Here is a 20078-nt window from a genome sequence, read left to right as displayed (position 1 = left end):
AACTTTTAAGCTCAAGAGGCAATGAATTAATTACAGATGGTTTCACCCAAGTGGGTACTGCTGCTGCTGTATTATTAGCTGTTGAGGCTTTTGAGGCACTCTTATATGGTGCTGGCATGGCAGATTGCTGGCAAGATGGTGCCACACAGTCCCAGGGCTGATCTGGCGATGGCGGGCAGTTTACTTCTTCGTGGTGGGTGCTTGCTTTGTCCTGTCCTCAGGGTAAACTGAGGCATGGCACGATTCCAGCTGCAAAGGAAAGTAGGCTTGGCTCTGGTTCCTAAGCTTTGTGGCTTCTCCAGCTTGCAATGTGCGTAGGCTCGTGGCTTTATCCCAGGTTCTGGACTGTGCAACTCGAGGCAACTTCAAGCACAATAGGTCCAAGGTAATTTGAGCAAGATCTGAGCAAGGCAACGCTTTAAAAGCAAGGCTTGAGAGCAAGACAAGGGTGACTACAAGTCAGCCCGTATATATATCTTGCCCAAGATACAACTGGGGCAGTTGAAGCCAGCACATAGTTACCCAATTAAAAAAACCTGGGTTTGCCAGGTTCTGGCCATAAAAGGCAAAACGAAGGCCTGACTTTGGGGGAGCAGGGGCCAGTATACTTGTTCGTACCCTGGGTAAACAACTTGTTTACCAGACATTTCCCCTTTGTTCCTTTTCCCACGTTGCCCAGACTTTCTGCAGGAAGGAGGGGGGAGAGGGGGACCATGTGTAGACACTTTAGGGCTTGTCTGGGTTTTATGCTGGGCCTATTTGGCTCTACCATGACAAGGAGGAAGGAACACTATATTCAGTGTAAAATCACAGAATGGTCTGGGTTGGAAGGGACCTCTAAAGGCCATGTAGTCCAACTCCCTCTGCAGTAAGCAGGAGCAACCTCAACTAGATCAGGTTGCCCAGAGCCATGTTGAGCCTCACCTTGAATATCTCCAGGGATGGGGCCCCAACCACCTCCCCAGGCAACCTATTCCAGTGTTCCGCCACGGTAAAGAACTCATTCCTAACATCCAATCTAAATCTACTCTTCTCTAATTTGAAACCATGGCCCCTCATCCTATCACTGCAGGCCTTTGTAAACAATCTTTCTCCATCCTTCTTGTAGGCCCCCTTCAGGTACTGGAAGGTGGCTATTAGGTCTCCCCAGAGCCTTCTGTTCTCCAGGCTGAACAACCCCAGCTCCCTCAGCCTGTCTTCGTAGCAGGGATTTTCCATCCCCCTGATCATTTTTGTGGCCCTCCTCTGGACCTGCTCCATCAGCTCCATGTCCTTCGTATATTGAGGGCTCCAGACCTGGATGCAGTACTCCAAGTGAGGTCTTACCAGAGCAGAGAACAGTGCCAGAATCACTTCACTCAATCTACTAGTCACACTTTTGATGCAGCCTAGGATGTGATTTGCCTTCTGGGCTGCAAGCAGATACTGCCTGTTCATATCCAGCTTCTCATCCATCAGCATCCCCAAGTCCTTTTCCTCAGGGCTGCTTTCTATCACCTTATACCCTAGTCTGTGTTGATAATGAGGAGTGTTCCCTTTTACCCTGCTCTGGAGTCACTTGCCTTATTTCACATCTCCGACCTTGCCCTTCATGCACTGGAACGTTAATTTGCCCCTGTAACTAGGGAGTTATTTTAAGCTGTAGCCTAGCATATTTTTGTCCTCTTTGGGGAAAATACCCTCCTTCAAAGCTATGGTTATTTTTCCTTGTAGTATGAGGCCTTCTACAATCAACTGGAGTTAGCCTCTAGAACAAACTCCTTGGTACTCCTGGGTGACTTCAATCACCCTGATACTTGCTGAGAAGCTCACATAGCCAGGCACAGTCAGTCCAAAAGGCTCTTGTATCAATGATCACTTCTTGATGCAGGTAGTGGAGGAACCATCAAGGAGAGGTGCACTGCTAACTAACTAATAAAGAAGGACTGGTTGAGAACATTAAGGTCAGGAACAGCCTTGGTGACAGTGATCATGACATGGTGGAGTTTAGTATCATGCAGGATAGAAGCAGACCAACAAGTAGAATTACAACCCTGGACTTCTGCAGAGATAACTTTGCACTCTTCAGAGACATACTTGCAGAAATCCCATGAGTTAAGACCTGGAGCCCGAGAAAGTTGGTCAATTTTTAAAGACCACTTCTTCCAAGCCCTAGCTAGGTCTGTTCCGTTGAGTAGAAAAATCGGGTAGACGCGCTAGGAGATCTGCATGGCTGAGGAAGGAGCTCCTGAAGGAAATCTCAGGAAAGAAAGAAACTTGCAGGGATTTGTCACTTGGAAGAACTATAGAGAAGTTGCCAGGGCATGTAGGAAGGCAACAAGGAAGGCCAAAGCCCTCTTGGAACTGAAACTGGCAAAGGAAGTTAAAGAGAACAAGAAGGGCTTCTTCAAATCTATCAGTAGGAAGACCAGGGAAGGTGTGGGGCCACTGCTGAACAAGGAGGCAGCCCTGATAACTGGGGATGCAGAGAAGGCAGAGTTGATGATTGCCTTCTTTGCTTCAGTCTTTACACCCAGGAGTGAACTCCCCTATGTACTCCAGACCCTTGATGAAGGAGAGGAAGCCTGGAGGAGGGATTGCTCCCCACTGGTCAGTGAAGATTGGGTTAAGGATCAGTTACACAAATTGAATATTCACAAGTCCATGGGGCCTGATGAGATGCACCCAAGAGTGTTGAGAGAGCTGGCTGAGGTTGTCACTCTGCCACTCTCCATCATTATTGCCAAACCCTGGCAGACAGGAGAGGTGCCTGAGGACTGGAGGAGAGCCAATGTCACTCCAGTCCTGAAAAAGGGCAAGAAAGAGGTTCCAGGGAACTATAGACCAGTCAGCCTCACCTCATCCCTGGCAAAATGATGGAGCAGCTCCTTCTGGAGGGTATCTCAAGGCACTTGGAAGAGAAGATTATCAGGAGTAGTCAACATGGATTTATCAAGGGGAAATCATGCTTGACTAATCTAACAGCATTCTACGATGCCATAACTGAATGCATAGATGTAGGGAGACCAGTGGATGTAGTCTACCTTGACCTTAGCAAGGCCTTTGACACCATCTCCTGTGACATCCTAACGAGTAAGCTCAGGAAGTGTGGGATGGAAGAGCAGGCAGTGTGGTGGATTAGGAACTGGTTACAAGATAAGAATTCAAATTGGAGTGGTGATCAATGGTGCCAGGTCCAGCTGGGGAGCTGTAACTAGTGGAGTCCCGCAGGGATCAGTGCTGGGTCTGGTGCTGTTCAACATCTTCATCAATGACATTGATGAGGGGACAGACAGACAGACAGACAGTGTCAGCTCAGCAAGTTTGCTGATGACACCAAACTGGGAGGCTTGGCTGATACACCTGAAGGCTGTGTGGCCATCCAGCGAGATTTGGACAGACTGGAGAGCTGGGCACAGAGGAACCAAATGAGGTTCAACAAGGACAAGTGCAGAGCCCTGCATCTGTGAAGAACTAATGAACTGCACCAGTACAGGCTGGGAAGTCATCTGCTGGAGAACAGCCCTGTGAAGAGGGACCTGGGAGTCCTGGTGGATAACAAGTTATTCATGAGACAGCAATGGGCCCCTGTGGCCAAGAAGATCAATGGGATCCTGGGGTGCATTAAGAGGAGTGTGTCCAGCAGATAGAGGGAGGTTCTCCTCCCCCTCTACTCTGCCCTGGTGAGACCTCATCTTGAGTACTGCTTTCAGTTTTGGGCTCCTCAGTTCAGGAGGGACAGGGACCTGCTGAAGAAGATCCAGCAGAGGGCTACAGGGATGATTAGGGGACTGGAGTACTGCCTTATGAGGAGAGGCGGAGGGACCTGGGGCTTTTTAGTCTGGAAAAGAGAAGACTCAGAGGGGATTTAATAAATGTTTATAGATATCTGAGGGCTGGGTGTCAGGAGGGAGGGGACAGGCTCCTTCTCACTTGCTCCCTGTGATAGGACAAGGAGCAATGGATGTAAGCTGCAGCACAGGAGGTTCTACCTCAACACAAGGGGGAACTTCTTTACTGTAAGGGTCACAGACCACTGGAACAGGCTCCCTAGGGAGGTTGTGGAGTCTCCTTCTCTGGAGACTTTCAAGGCCTGTCTGGATGCATTCCTCTGTGACCTGAGCCAGACTCTATGGTCCTGCTCTGGTAGTGAGGGGTTGGACTTGATGATCTCTTTGGGTCCCTCCCAACCCTTGACATCCTGTGATCATCCTGTGACTTCCCGCCTGAAGAGTAAAGCAGTCGGTACCGTGGAATCTTGGGGGGACATACAGGTGCTATTCCTGCCTCCCCTCCCCGTCCTGCTGGGTTACGTGAGCTCCACTGAGGTGGGTGAAAACGGCGCAAAGCCGCACCTCCCGCCGTGCCGCACAGAGCAGGGCAGCCGGGGTCGCCCCGCGACGCGCTCCTTCACTGAGCTGGCGCTTTCAGCGTGGCAGCATACCTCACGGTCGGTTCATGGAAGTGGAATTTCACCGGCACTCACTCACATCCTGGCGCCCTCCCGTCCCTCCCGAGCCGGGTCTTTCGGGGTAGGGGCCATTCCCGACAGAACTACAGCTCCCGGTCTGTCCCGTGGGGCCGGCCGCACGGTTGTCTCAGGCGCCGCGAGAGGCAGTGGTCACTGCTTGTTCCCTTCCCTTTCTCTTCCCGTCTCTGCCCCCTTCCCTTTACCCCTCTCCCCTTCTCCATCCTTTCCCTCCTTTCCCATTCCATTCCGCGGCCGCCGCATGTCCTTCCGCTTCCTGTCGGCTTGCGGGTCAGAGGTCGCATGGTCCTTCCAGCTTGAAGAGAGTTCCCGGGGGAGAGTGACAGGTGGGGGAGAGTGACAGGTAGCGGCTGCTTGCCTGGTCGGGCAACCGTGGGGCAATGCGGGGCGGCGCCGGGGTCTCCTCCGCCGGAGGCAGGAGGAGGACGGTGTCCAGCCGACTGAGAACACGGCGTGTCTCAGCACTGCTCGGCTCTTGCCACCTCTCTGTCGGTGCTAGGCCTCACTCCCGGACAGGCTGAGCGGTGGGCCGTGCCCCGCCGGAGACGCCCGTCCCGGGAGTGTTTCGCCGGCTGAGAAGCGGACGTACCTTGGAGCTTGCCGGGAGGCGGCCTGGCCGCGGGCATTTGGGACTGTAGCGGGAGGCCTGGGTGCCCCGCGCAGCTCGCCGCGGTCGCGGGCAGTGGCCATTCCTGCAGACGCACCTAACACTCTGTACCGAGTCGTTTCCTCTGTGCTTTTGTTTCTGGTGTAGTGGCTTCAGACGTTTTAAAGCTTTGTGGTGCATCAGAGCTCTGGCTTTTCTTCCTTTTTTTTTTTTTTTTTTTTTTTTTTTTTTCCGCCTTCATGTTCGAGAACGTTTTCAGGCTGGGCTCAAAATGCCCCACTAACATCTGGTGAAGCTGATAGAATGTATGTGGGGGAGAGGCAGTCTGCTCCGTGTTACTGCTTTAGAATTGAGATGAATTAAGTGTCGTTTTGCTTTTGTTTACTTCGTAGCTAAATTACCTGACTACTGAAAATACATTTTTTTTCTAGTTATCCAAATGGCTTCTTTTGGGTGGAAGAGAAAGATTGGTGAGAAAGTGTCAAAAGCTACTTCACAACAGTTTGAGGCAGAAGCTGCAGATGACAAGGATCTGGCTGATGATGATGATGCTAACTGGGTGCATGCATCTAAGAGAAGAAAGGAAATTCTCTTAGAAGACTGTGTAAAGAAAAGTAAGGAGCTGAAGGATGAAGGTGCAAATTTGGCTGAAAATAGGAGGTACTAATGCTATCTTACTCTTTTTTTTTTTCATTGTCTGAATAACTGACGAATGATATTTGAATTCTTTCTCCAAAGATTAGATGATTGCTAGCAGTTGCATTTATATTTTCTGGTCTTGAAAAAAAACAAAAAAATTCTTTAATTAGTGATTCTAAATAAGTTATTTCTTTTGGTGATGCTGACAGCTATGAAATGAGGTCTGTATTCCAGCTCACTTTTGCATGTTTACATAATACAAAAATTATAGAAAGAGGGAGATGAGAAACTGATTAGATCTGAAAATTTGAAACATAAATAACATACAGAGACAGAAGCCATACTGTAAGTAATGATTTTGCTACTCTGGTAGCTTTCTTCTCTCTTGCAAATGTGTCTTTTATTTAGAATGAGTTTATTGACATCTATACAGTGCCTATGCAAATACTGCAAGGCAGCTAATAGAATATTAATCCCTCTAATGCTTCCAGAAAGTCAGGTTCAGGGAGCTGCTCTGTACATCCTCTGGTAGTACCGAGTCTTGAGACTTTGACAATTTTGGAAGGGTATTGCGAAGGTGGTTGCATTGGCCTATTATGCTTTAAGCAGAAGGTAGAGTAGAGGAGGCTTAGTATATGGAAATAGAGACTGTAAGTAACATATTAGCTATATAATTTCAACAGATTTTCTTGGGGCTGGGAAGCAGGGGGTGGGGAGAAACAGTTCCAAGAACAATCTCCTTAAAATTTTCAGAATGATTGATATCTAAATCTGTATCTTCATTTGTATGAGCATCTGTGCTTTGTTCATTGTCCCAGATCAGAGATAACATTATTTTCCTGGTAGAAACAATTATATAAGAAGTCTGTATGCACTCCTTTGCTGTTAAACGTTGTGTTAAGGAATTTCATCCTACAAGAGTTCCTTGGGCAATATGGAGGAGAGAACAACTTGGAAGTTTAAAGCAGGCAAGTTTATATATCATAATAAACACAATCTGTATGTGGTTTGATCTGTTTGAAAAAATAATAAATACAAAATGTCTTTGAGAAAAGGCTTATTTTCAAATACTTAAAAAAATGCGTTTTCCTCTTTTACTGTTCACTTGAATATTGACACTATTCAGGGAGGGCAGTGATTCACTTCTGTACACCCTGTTCTTGGGTACTTTAATTCCTGAATAAAATTTTGAAGCCTTTCGAAGTTGTCTTTAAACCAAATTAAACTAAATAAATTCTAAGCATTCTGCTCTTGTATTAATTAAACCTTTTAATGGAGTGGTTGCATAATTTAATTACCTTAAAACTAATAGCTGAAAACACCGAATACACAAATTAAGTCTGTTAATATTAACGTCTTTGGTTTTACACTGGCAATATCCCATACTGTGTTCTGAAAAAAGGTAGGTCTATTCTGTCCTTTTTCAGGATATAAAGATTGTGTTTATAATCTTGAGAAAACGAAATGGTTTCATGCTACATTAAAAATCATTAATATTTACTGTACTTGCATATATTAAACAGATTTTTGTCTTATTCTCTGTTCTACCTTTGCCTTCCTTTTATTTTACTTTGGATGTTGTTTATCTTTTCTGATTTTGGTGTTCTTTTTTGATTATATTATGTAAAGTGCAATAAAACTTAGCAGCAAATATTCTATTGTACATGTGATTTAAGGCAGGGAGATACAGACTTCTGCTTTTTTTTTTTTTTCTGAGCAGTAGGTAATTTTTTATGCTTTTAATATCTTGAGCTGGTCTTGGAGATTGATCTTTCATTTTTCTGCCAGATTGATCTTTCATTTTTCTGTCAGATAGAGAACAGTGCAAAACCTTAACCCATCTGTAAGTGGCAGCATAAGAGTTTTTAATGAGTTTAATGAGAACTGTTTCTCATCAGAGATGCTTTATAAGAGCTACTGAGAAAAACTGAAAGGCTTTTGGGAGGCTTATCTTGGGTGCATTAAGAAGAATGTGTCCAGTAGGTCAGGGGAGGTTCTCCTCCCCCTCTACTGAGCCCCAGTTAGACCATATCTGGAATACTGTGTACAGTTCTGGGTTCTTCAGATCAAGAGGGACAGGGAACTATTGGAGAGAGTTCAGCAGAGCACTGAGGATTATTAAGGGATGGGTGCATCTCTCTTAAGAGGAAAGAATGAGAGACATGAAGCTGTTTAATCTGGAGAAGAGAAGGCTGAGAGGAGACCTTATCAATGACTACAAATATCTGAAGGGTGGCTGTCAGGGAGATGGAGACAATCTCTTCAGTATCCAGTGACAGGGTGAGGGGCAATGGATGTAAACTCAATCACAGAAAATTCCCTCTCAGCATGAGAAAAAAGTTTTTTTACTGTGAGGGTGACAGAGCATGAGAACAGGCTGCCCAGAGAGATTGTGGAGTCTCCTTCTCTAGTGAACTTCAAAACCCAACTGGATGCATTCCTGTGTGATCTGCCCTAAATGATGCTGCTTTGCAGGGGGGTTGGGCTCCATGATGTCTGGAGGTCCTTTCCAACCCCTACCATTCTGATTCTATCAGTCTTTTCCATGTTAACACTCTGATGATTTACAGAAGTTCTACACTTGGAATTGTGGTTTTCATCGATTACTCTAGCACAATCTACTGTTTGGGCAGTTATGGTTGTATGGTGGTGTTAGGGTACGTAACAAAAAAAGAAGTCACATAGTTTCCAGGTGAAATTGAGAGAATCACAGAATGTTAGGGGCTGGAAGGGACCTTGAAAGATCATCTAGTCCAACCCCCCTGCCAGAGCAGGATCACCTAGAGCAGATCACACAGGAACACATCCAGGTGGGATTTGAATGTCTCCAGAGAGGGTGACATTCACAGAAATTCACAGTGGGAGTTTTCATTACACATAAGGAATCGTTGACATACTATTTCAGGAAGTAGGCTGAAAGGAGTATTGATTCTCTCCAGTCGAAAATGCTGAAACTGTTTCAAAGTTACGTGGCCTATTTCTTGAATATACATTTGTACAATGTAAGCAGACTCAGGTAAGTAATTAAATGCTGAGTATAAATTGTATCCTAAAATAGCAAAGCATAATAACAGTTAAAAAAAGGTTTGAGTTGGATTGTGTAGCATTTAGGTAAAAGGATTATATCCCTCTCATTGAAGAAACTCGGAAGAAAACAAAGACTAAGCATTGGAGAGTAACTAAGGTGGTATCTCAGATGGTGTTACTTGTGGAGTAGAGAGAAAGGGGATCCTGAAAGGGAGCAGACTTGGGAAGAAGCAAGAGACTAAATAAAGAATGCAAAGTCACTTCTTGTGGAAAAGAGACTTCAAGTTAGCGTGCATGGCAAAATCAATATGATGGTGAATTTCATAAGCAGATCCACTTAGCTAGAGTAGTGATTGATACATTGTTCGTCCATTAGCTTCTCTGGGAAGGGAAGGCAATGATGATGTTACAGCCCAGCAAAGCTTTACAAGTTGCTGTATGCAGTAAGTGTTGCTGTGGATAAGTGAGATCTCATTGACTTGTGCTTATAAAGCTGAGACTGAGACACATGGAGAAGAAAAATGTCACTGAAGAGAACAGTTTCTGATCCAGACTTTAATCTTCTGTGGGATGGGAAGAAAGATGGGGAGACTACCGGAAAAAGGTTTAGAACTAGATTGATTATCCCAGTGGGCCTGTTAGTGTGGAAGACATGGTTCTGACCTAGCAATCTGATAAGTAGACAGTTCTGAAGATGACTTGTGAATGAGCAATGTTGCTTTCTGAACAGAAAGGGCAGATATGTGGAAGAAGTGTTGTGTTTGTGTAGTCTTCTGATGTGTGTGGGAAGCAATTAAACATTTGCAAGCACAGAAGTGTGGCCAGCAGGTCAAGGGAGGTGATTCTCCCCCTCTACTCTGCTCTGGTGAAACCCCACCTGGAGTACTGTGTCCAGTTCTGGAGCCCCTGTTACAAGAGGGATATGGACATGCTGGATCGTATCCAGAGAAGGGCCACCAGGATGATCAGAGGGCTGGAGCACCTCTCCTGTGAGGACAGACTGAAAGAGTTGGGGCTATTCAGTCTGGAGAAGAGAAGGCTCTGAGGTGACCTTATTGTGGCCTTCCAGTATCTGAAGGGGGCCTACAAGAAAGCTGGGGAGGGACTTTTTAGGCTGTCAGATAGTGATAGGACTAGGGGGAATGGAACAAACCTGGAAGTGGGGAGATTCAGGCTGGATGTAAGGAAGAAGTTCTTCACCATGAGAGCGGTGAGAGCCTGGAATGGGTTGTCCAGGGACGTAGTTGATGCCCTGTCCCTGGAGGTGTTTAAGGCCAGGCTGGATGAGGCTCTGGCCAGCCTGATCTAGTGTTGGGTGTCCCTGCCCATGGCAGGGGGATTGGAACTAGATAATCCTTGTGGTCCTTTCCAACCCTGACTGATTCTATGATTCTAAGTATTACAGTATATTACAGGTTGGAAGGGACCTCAAGAGATCATTGGGTCCATCCCCAAGTAGACCTTCATTAAACAGTATTATCTGTTGGTGCAGAAATGGAGAATATTTAAGAGAAATTGGTTTTGCTTTTATCAAATTTACAATGCTGGTAGATTATTCAGTTTCAGCATCAGTTTGGATGTATCTGCATACACTGGAATTAAAAAATACCCACAGAAATCAAAAGCCATAATCAAGGTTAGGGGGTTGTTTGTTTTTTGTGTGTGTTGACAGTCCTGTGCTGTTTTAAATCCAGCATAATCCAAAATGACAGAAGTTCATGTGCTCAGTCCCCTTCCTTTGAACACAGCAGATTGCAATAATAGTGTATTTTGAATGGTAGGTTGGTGGTCTTTGGATGTGGATGCAAGTTTAAGAAAATGTTTAGGTGAGATTAAACAGTGAATTGGGTAGTGTAAACATGGCATTCAGTGAGCTGACAGCAAGGAGAAGAGAAACCTATTTTTAGACTAGTGTCCTCAGTGTCATTGAGTTGCTTATTGTCTTGGATAGACGGCTTTGCAGTTTTTCTCTACTGTTTTGAACCTATGACCACGTTTGTAGGTGGTCCAGTAGGTGGAGATAGAGTTCTTCTCAGTGTACCCTGAAGATCTGCAAAACACCCTCATCTAAGTACTTTGTTTTCTTCTGCGAGTAAACACTGCTGGCTTCAAATTCTTAGTGATCTGCATTTTATATTTAATTTTTGCTAAATGAAAGGTAGTATTGCCCTAGCTTCTGCTTATATTTGTTAATGATTCCATGTGGCACTAAAAGATCTCCATCTCTAAAGTTGGTACTGATTTGGGAAGATCATGTTTCATACTTTCAATGGAAACACTTATGTTTTGGCTGGCTTTATAGATATTGATCTATAGTAAAATAAATAATTGTGTTACTTTGTCCCTTGATGTGTAAATTACTAATTTGTGTGACTATATATGTGAATAATAAGGTTTTATTCTTTCTTTTCTTTAGCTTTTGCAAGAGCAGATTAAGTAAGGACACGTCAAAGTGCTATGCTCACACTAGATAATACGTAATTTTCATGGAACAGTTTTCTTTTCTGGAGGCATTAATCTTTGAGAACCACATAATTTCATTTTCAATTGTTTTTTTTTTAAAGAATTATTGTGAATTCTTTTTTATCTGATGCTAATATAATAATGGGATGCCCATCCACAAAAAGGGCCTGAAAGAGGAACCAGGAAATTACAGACCTGTCAGCCTGACCTCGGTGCCAGGCAAGGTTATGGAACAGGTCATCCTGAGTACTATCACACAGAACCTACAAGATGGTCAGGGGATCAGGCCCAACCAACATGGATTCAGGAGGGGCAGGTCCTGCCTGACCAACCTGATCTGCTTTTAGGATCAGGTTACTGCCTGGCGAATGGAGGGAAGGCTGTGGATGTAGTCTACCTGGACTTCAGCAAAGCCTTTGACACTGTCTGCCACACGAAGCTCCTGGCAAAGGTGGCAGCTCCTGGCTTGGACAGATTCACTCTGAAATGGGTCAAGAACTGGCTGGAGGGTCAGGCTCAGAGAGTGGTGGTGAATGGTGCCACATCCAGTTGGTGGCAGCCAGTCACTAGTGGTGTCCCCCAGGGATCAGTGTTGGCCCCATCCTGTTCAATATCTTTACTGATGATGTGGATGAAGGAATTGAGTCCATCATCAGTAAGTTTCCAGATGACACCAAGTTAGGAGCAGGTGTTGATCTGTTGGAAGGTAGAAGGGCTCTGCAGAGGGACCTGGACAGGCTGGATGGGTGGGCAGAGGCCAATGGGATGAGATTTAACAAGGCTAAGTGCAAGGTTCTACATTTTGGCCACAACAACCCCATGCAGTGCTACAGGCTGGGGACAGAGTGTCTAGAGAGCAGCCAGACAGAGAGGGACCTGGGGGTACTGGTTGATAGTAGGCTGAACATGAGCCAGCAGTGTGCCCAGGTGGCCAGGAGAGCCAATGGCATCCTGGCCTGTATCAGGAATAGTGTAGCCAGCAGGACAAGGGAGGTTATTCTTGCCCTGTACTCAGCACTGGTCAGGCCACACCTTGAGTACTGTGTCCAGTTCTGGGCTCCTCAATTCAAGAGAGATGTTGAGGTACTGGAAGATGTCCAGAGAAGGGCAACGAAGCTGGTGAGGGGCCTGGAACACAAGCCCTATGAGGAGAGGCTGAGGGAGCTGGGGTTGTTTAGCCTGGAGAAGAGGAGGCTCAGGGGTGACCTCATTGCTGTCTACAACTGCCTGAAGGGAGGTTCTAGCCAGGTGGAGGTTGGTCTCTTCTCCCAGACAACCAGCAGCAGAACAAGGGGACACAGTCTCAAGTTGTGCCAGGGGAGGTATAGGCTGGATATTAGGAGGAAGTTCTTCACAGTGAGTGTGATTGCCCATTGGAATGGGCTGCCCAGGGAGGTGGTGGAGTCACCATCGCTGGAGACGTTCAAGAGGAGACTGCATGAGGCACTTAGTGCCATGGTCTAGTTGATTGTTGGGTGATCAGTTGGACTGAATGATCTTAGAGGTCTCTTCCAGCCTGGCTGATTCTATGATTCTATAATACGTAGTATCATTTCAATGTGTAGTTTTGTGATTCCTTAGCTATATCAGCTGTAACTGAGTTTGTTTTTCTCACTAAATGTTTTAAAGTGTCGGTGTCAGATGAGGAGGCACACTCTGTTGAAAACTGTTTAGTGTAGTTGTAAGTTAATCGGTATCAAGACAAAAGTGCCAATCTCTTTTCAGTGGTGCCCAGTGATAGGACAAGGATCAGCGGGTACAAGCTAGAACACAGGAGGCTCCACCTCAATAGAGCTTAGACTCTCTTTTATGGTGAGTGACAGAGCACTGGAACAGGCTGCCCAGAGAGGTTGTGGAGGCTCCTTCTCTGGAGACTTTCAAAACCCACCTGGATGCATTTCTGTGCAGTCTGCCCTAGGTGATCCTGTTTTGGCAGAGTGGGTCGGACTCTGTGATCTCTGGAGGTTCATTCCAACCCCTAACGTCCTGTGATTCTGTGATCAGAAAAATTTAGCAGGTGGAACAGAAGAGTAATACCCATTTAAAGGAAGCTGAAAAGCCTTTCTGTCATGTTCTTATAATATTTGTTCATTTTACCTGTGTCTTTCAGGCTTAGATTATGATAAGCACTTGCTTACTGAGAAGTAACAATGTTGTGCTATGAGCTACAATGAAAGTGCTAGAGTAATAAAATTACTTTCAGATTATTTTGATAATATATTTTGATGCAACTAACATGGTAAAGATCATTGTATTTGTTTGTCAATTCTGAGTCAAATCAGATGTTACTTACATAATACAGTGTTAATAAGGAGAAGATCATGTTCAGAAGATTCAACAGCTATCTTTGTCAGAAACATTTCAGCAGTTTAATACAATGAGTAGCGTTATGGATTAAGTTTAGGAGAAGTGGAGTATGTTAGAGAGAAGGGTCCAAGAGAGCTGGGTAAATTTTTCTTGCAAATTACCTCTTTCAAGCTCAAGAGTGGTTTGGCCTGATGAAGAGGAATTATGACATTGTAGTATCCATCTGTATTTGAATGAGTGTGTATTTGTAAATAGAAACAGAAGGAATATTCATGGAACAATTGTAGACTGTGGAAGTGTTAATATATACATATATTTTCCTTAAGCATATAACATAATTTAATTGATGCCTTTATATCATCCTATAGAACTTAGAGTCAGCAGAGATGTGAGTCTGAATTTCTTCAAGGTTTCTTCAAAATGTAAGGAGAAAGGGGAGCCAACATAATTCATTTAAGAACTTAAAGGAACTTGGGGGTTCCTGTTGTTCAGTGTTAATCCTGTAGAAAACGTGTACCAGGACCATTTTGTGGTCCTTTTGCCTTCCTCAACAGGATGGCTGTGGACTAACTGGTAGAGTGTTTGCTGGCCATAGCCACGCCAAGGACCACTCTGTAAGCCTGTGAGTAGCACTGTTTGGGACATTCCCTGACACTGAGTATGCTGGTACAAATGCAACCTGTGTGGCTGAAGTCTTCCTGTAAATACATGAGGTTGGGTACCTACATTTATGTGGGATGCTAACTGCAGTCTAACTGCTAAATACCTGTTTTGAAACGAATGATAATTTTGTGTTAATCTGTTTTGGGATTCAAGATTAGAGAATTTGTTCCTTTTGTGCCTCAAATACACTTTATAGAACTTTGTAAGGGAAAGTCTGTTGTATTCATTGCACATATGCTATGCAGTGTTTTCTTAAATGAACTCTTTGAAAATGTGTCTGTTTATTTAAACCCCTTATATTTAAGTATGTAGAGTATGTTACTGGAACTGACGAACAATAAAGATTTTATTTTCCTAAGTGAAATTTTATCAGCATATCTTAATTTTTATGTATATATTAGTATCTCTATATAGATAGAGAAGTCATGCCTGACATGACTTCATTCCATCATAGGCTTAGCAGTAGTGGTGAAACTGTGCTCTAGGCGAGCAGTTGGACTTGGTGATCTCACAGGTCTCTTCTATGATTCTAATGCATGTAAAATTGCTACAAATAATGAACACTTGACTCTCATTTTTAGATTTCATAAAGAAAAAAATATATTTTTTTCTTCTTAATCAGTAGGGCAGGAATTGATAGTTTCTGAATTTTTACTTTGCTAGCTGCTTCTGTTGCTTCTGTTTAATTCCTAGCATTTTTCCCCAACAGCTTTTGTTTATAACCAAGTAAAATGTTTTCATCTAATTCCAGAATAACTAGTTAGTACTGCTTAGGGGGCCTATAAGTAACTACATTACATAATGGTCTGTAAATAACCAATGTAAATTTTTGCTGTTTTTGTTGTCATTGTTGTTACATGTTATATTTAACTTTCATCAGTCATCACAAATATGCTTGAAAAATTTATGAAGATATATGAAAGCACATGTACTGGCATATTTTTAGCCTTATAAATTGTACATAAGTGGAATTATTTATTCTTTTTACCTTTTTTTATTTATTCTTTTGACAGTCTGTGATTTTCTTTTAATCTGATGTTTTTCCTCAGCAACACTTAGAACCTTTTGCTGCATATGGGGGATAATAAGTGTATATAGCGGAGTGCACCTGGTGCATTTCCGTTTCCTTTTAAGTCTTGTATTGAGATGAAGTGCTCCACTGTGAGTTTCTCACAGTTGGCTTGTTTGTTTTCAGAGCTGATCTTTGAAACTGTCTTAATTCCCTTTATCTTGCTGCATACTATTATAAACTGTCTGGGACAGGCACTATCTCTTAAAATAGTAGACAGAGTGGCAGCAGTACTAGTGCTAGCTGCCACCGTCCTGCACAAACTAGTTGCTGCCAGCAAGTCTGTGCAGGTAAATGGTGGCTGGAGATTCATGTAAATAATACAAAAGTCTTATCTAGCAAGTTAAAGAATGTGTTTCTGACTTAAACTAAGAGATTTTACCTGTAACTTCAGTTAGACATTGTAATAATGCAGTCCTTAAATGCAGAGAACTGTATTATTTTTATAATTTATATACCTAGTATATAAAGAAGCAAAACCCAGTAATTTGCATTAATAATTTAAGCAGTTTTAACAGAACAATAACAACCGGAGGCCTTTTCCACATCTCTTGACTGACAGACACTGGCAAATGTTGCTCTACTGAAGTATGTCTGTCACAGTGTCAAGGATTCCCTGTACTAACAACATTAGGTATTATGATATGGATGCTGTAAAATATTGTACCTAAGGTTTTTAAAGTCAGAATTTTATGGTGTTGTTTATGGCCTAGATCTACTGTTAAACACACCTAGTTGCTTTTACTTGAATAATGAAAGCTTTGTATTTAGAAATTATCTTCTTGTAATATTATTTCTCTTAATAATTTAATACATTTTTTTCAGTTGCTCTTAAACAAATCCTAGCTATTGCTGTGCAAAAGGATAATATTCCCTTCCACACCCTTGGCTTTAGCTGTCTTTATGTTCATGGAGTTTAGTTTTGAAACAATTCAATATCCCTTGGGTGATTCTTACTGAACATTATGTGTACCTTCTAAAATTAAAATGTACTGAATTTAAGGGATCATAATTACCCATCAACATTTTGTTTCAGGAGTTTTCTGAACAGGAAGGCTATGGCAATCACAGAAATTTTCATAAAGAACCTAAGTTTTCTAGTTCAAACTAACCATTTTTATGGGATGCCATTTTTAGTACTTTATTTTAATGCCAGTCTATGCAGTTCTGATGAATCTAGCAACTAAATGGCAAATCTTTAAAACATTACTTGCTTTGTCTTTGACCTGTCAGAACATGTAATGTGGTAGACTGTGGCTTAAGCTGTATGCAAAAATTAAGAAATGACAAAATGCAGTTTGTAGTTACAGATTTTTTTTTCCAACTAAGATCTTTGATAAGAGATGTTGCTGAAGAGTAAAGGGTTGTGTTCAGTTGGCTCCACCATCCTATTTTAGTGTTAAAAATGGAAGACAGCTGTTAAGTATGTTAAATAGTATAAACTTACTGAAAGGAGTTATGCAGCTGAGACTTCAACCTACATTTGTATTTATCTGGAAACTTTAATACAAGCTTTCCTTGTTTTCTACACCGGAAAAATTTTATTTCAGATTTTGTTTTAGTCAGCCCTTGCTAGACCATCTTTCTCTCACTGCCAAATTGAAAGATCTGTTTGTAGACATCTTAGTATGAGGGTGGTAAAAAGATTTGCTAAAGGTGCCATTTTTTAATAATGTGTTCAGTTTCATGACTAGCACAACATTTGTCTTTTTTAGTAAAGTAAGGACTGTGAACTCCTCCAACATCCAAACATGTACTTGAGATGATAAAGTATAGCTATCATGTGGAAACCATTACACTATAGCAGTGTCATTGCTGCCTAAATAAAGCTCTGTTCATTGTGTTTGTGTAGCCAAAAGGAGAATTACACTGGGGAGCTGCTTGACATTGAAAACAGAGTAATGTTTGGATAGGTCATAACCTGGATTAGACTGTCCACTTGGTTTAAAAAGCAGAAGTTTTTATACTGGTACAAAGCCAGGGTCAAGAGTGTAGACTGATGTGAGGATGCAGGATGACTTTTGAGGAGTTTCTTAGAATGACTACAAATTTATATAAAGACATTTGTATTTGCCTGTCAAAAATGTGGCAGAATTCCAATACTTCCGTATTATGGTTGGAACTGAATCAAAAAAGTTTCAGAAAGTATTTATTTTAGTAGGTGATGGTTTTTGTTGCATTCACAGTTATAAAGGAATTCCAAGCAACACTGTAAAAAGTTTTGGAAGTGTTGTTGACATACATAATGAAAGTGAATACTAAAATTAGAATCCTCAGTATTAAAATGCCCTAACTGATTTATGGAATAAATTGCTGTCATAAAACCTAGGGAATTTTTATGTAAATTACTAGTATAAACAACTGTTACATGGAGCATTATGTATGGGAGAAATATTTAACCTTGCACTTTTTTGGGGAATAATTTACAGGTTTTGAATATATTTTAACTGATTATGAGAGTGGCTAAGTTACTTAGTTTTGGTTATTATTTTCTGATAATAAATCGAGACTGAGAGGCAAATTTTGGATATTGAGCCAAACTGGGCAGAAATCCACCAAAGTGACTATATTTCTCAGTTTAAATAAAATTCATTGACACTCTTAGAATTTGTGAATGGTGCCTTTTATGAAATCCAGAAAAAGGCTTTTGCAAATCCATTATATGTATCTAATCAGTGGGCTTAACTAAATGTTTAAAGAGAGGAGGTAGTAAGGAAGATATGTTAGAAGGCATATATCTCCATGTGCAACACTGAAGGTATGAATCATTGATTACTTTTTTTTTTTTAATTTCTTCAGAAGAAGGAATATTCCAGTTCACAGATGCATTACATCTCTGTGTATTATTGCAACAAACTCTTGTTTGCCATCCTGTTTTCTTTTCTGGGAGTATGTTGTAAATCTATGGGTAGTTTAATGGAAAGGGAGCCGTTCCAGAACTTTGTAGATCTTCTCTGCTAGGTGAGAGCGTAGGATTTAAGTCATACAAGGAAGATTTAATTTTACAGGTTAGGATTCACAAGCATAAGGATTCTGTAGATTAAGTGACTTCTGTATTCTTATGTAGTAGCAATATAGATAAAGACATCTAAAATATGAGTCTTCTGTTGAATCTTTAATGTTTTATTTGGCATCTCATTCTGTGCTATGGGAAAAAATTAAGGAAATAGCTCCAAACCAGTTCTTGAAGTTACTTTCCTCTGATAGACGCTGCTACTGCATGCATGCAAAATCACAGTGCCAACAAAATGCAGTCTGAATCGATTCGTTCTTGTAAGGTTGCTTTTCAGTAGAAATGTAACATTTTAAGTGACTGGCTCTGTCATGGAAATTGGAGCACAAACTTGCCTCCTGTCCGTTTACAGAACATTTTTGCATAGTGACAGTGAGATTTACCACTTCTTGTCTCTATAGTGCTGATGGTAAGAGTTCCCACTCCTTCACTGTTTTATGTGTGTAATTTGGATGTTATGTCTTCTTGGGCTTTAGAAGTGTCTGAAAGATTCCTTTAGTTATGGATTTTGATATCTGTACATTGAGTATATGTCTATATGATGTCTGTGCAGGTAGATGATAATGGTCTGTTACATACCTGTATTTCACTTACTTCAAGAGGCTTGATGGCTTTTGCTGGCTAGGATTTGCTTTGGTACTACATAGTAATACTTTGCATCAATACTTAGTAATCATTTCAGCTGTGTGGGGAAACTTGTAGGGTACCTCCCTATTTGACATACTGGTACTTTCATGAAAAGAAATTTAAAATGCCCTTTAAGTCTCAAAATGAAATATGTTTCCTCTGGTTTTATTGCTTTGTCTTTTTGTATATAATTTCTGTTGTTATTGCTCTGTGATGTTAACATCAGCGAACATTTTAAAGAGGCCAGAAGTAATAGAGGGAAGGAAAATGAAGGAGAATTACATTATTTAGTACAGATAACAAGAGCATGTCGACTAGATGAAGTGGAACCGCTCAGAATGGAATGTGAGCAGACTGTTGGTTCTTAGGTATCATCTCTCCCAAAGTGTTTTGCCTGTTAACACCCTACCTTTGAGCATCGTATTTTGGCAGTAAGTCTTTTTGAGAAAGATAGAGAAATGCTGATATCTAAACACCAGAATATTTTTTCAGTGTGTTTTTGTTCAATTGGTTGTTTTTTTTCTGCTGTGTGCAGCTTTTGATTTCTTGCCGTAGTTTCTGTGACTGATTTTTGAGAACCAGTAGAATCATAGTATGAGGTAAGAGAGACAAGAGTTGTCAGCTCATCTGTGAACAAATAATTAAAAGATTAAAGGGATTAAATGCCTACTCAATTAAGAAAAAAAACAGATGGTACCCATAATTCTAGTTCTAATATGTTTCTAAAAGCTATCAGAACAAATAATTCTGAAGATCAGAACACAACCTCAAAATTGCTTCAGTTGTCCCATAACAGATTTTCTTCTACATTTTTCTTGCTGATTTTCCAAAGGAACTACTCTTGAAACTGTTTTGAGGCACTAATGCTTTGTATTTAAAATTCCATTTGAGGAAAAAAACCCAACCACATTACTTTTCTGTGAATACTTTAAATGTTCTAACTATTGCAATATCTGTTACTAGATTTATATAAATTTTAAGGTTTAGTTTAGTATACTAAAATAATTAATTGATTTTACTTAAGCTATATGATTACTTCTCTTGAAACTTGTAAGGTTATGATGTTTTTGTTTTTTTTTTTTTTAGTGCTTAAATAATGAAATGACAGGTGTAATAAGACTTATATTCTTTTTGTTGATTTGAATTTTGGTGTCTAAACCTCAGTTGTGTTCCTATTTGTCGCTGTTTTGGCATC

General features: G+C 41.7%; 1 protein-coding gene across 1 annotated transcript in view; it reads left to right on the top strand.

Annotated features, from left to right (window-relative positions):
* The first annotated feature begins 4784 nt into the window (after positions 1-4784).
* The window catches only part of TTC33 (tetratricopeptide repeat domain 33), a 39321-nt gene continuing 24027 nt past the window's right edge, over positions 4785-20078 (top strand). The window contains exons 1-2 of the mRNA XM_054397960.1: positions 4785-4794; positions 5507-5735. Coding sequence (XP_054253935.1) covers positions 5515-5735 — 221 coding nt within the window. The 5' untranslated portion in view covers positions 4785-4794; positions 5507-5514. The remainder of the gene's footprint in view (positions 4795-5506; positions 5736-20078) is intronic.

Source organism: Indicator indicator, chromosome Z (genome assembly GCF_027791375.1).
Source record: "Indicator indicator isolate 239-I01 chromosome Z, UM_Iind_1.1, whole genome shotgun sequence".
Taxonomy (NCBI): domain Eukaryota; kingdom Metazoa; phylum Chordata; class Aves; order Piciformes; family Indicatoridae; genus Indicator; species Indicator indicator.
The sequence above is the reverse complement of the archived record's forward strand: the minus strand, read 5'-3'. Positions and strand labels throughout refer to the sequence as shown.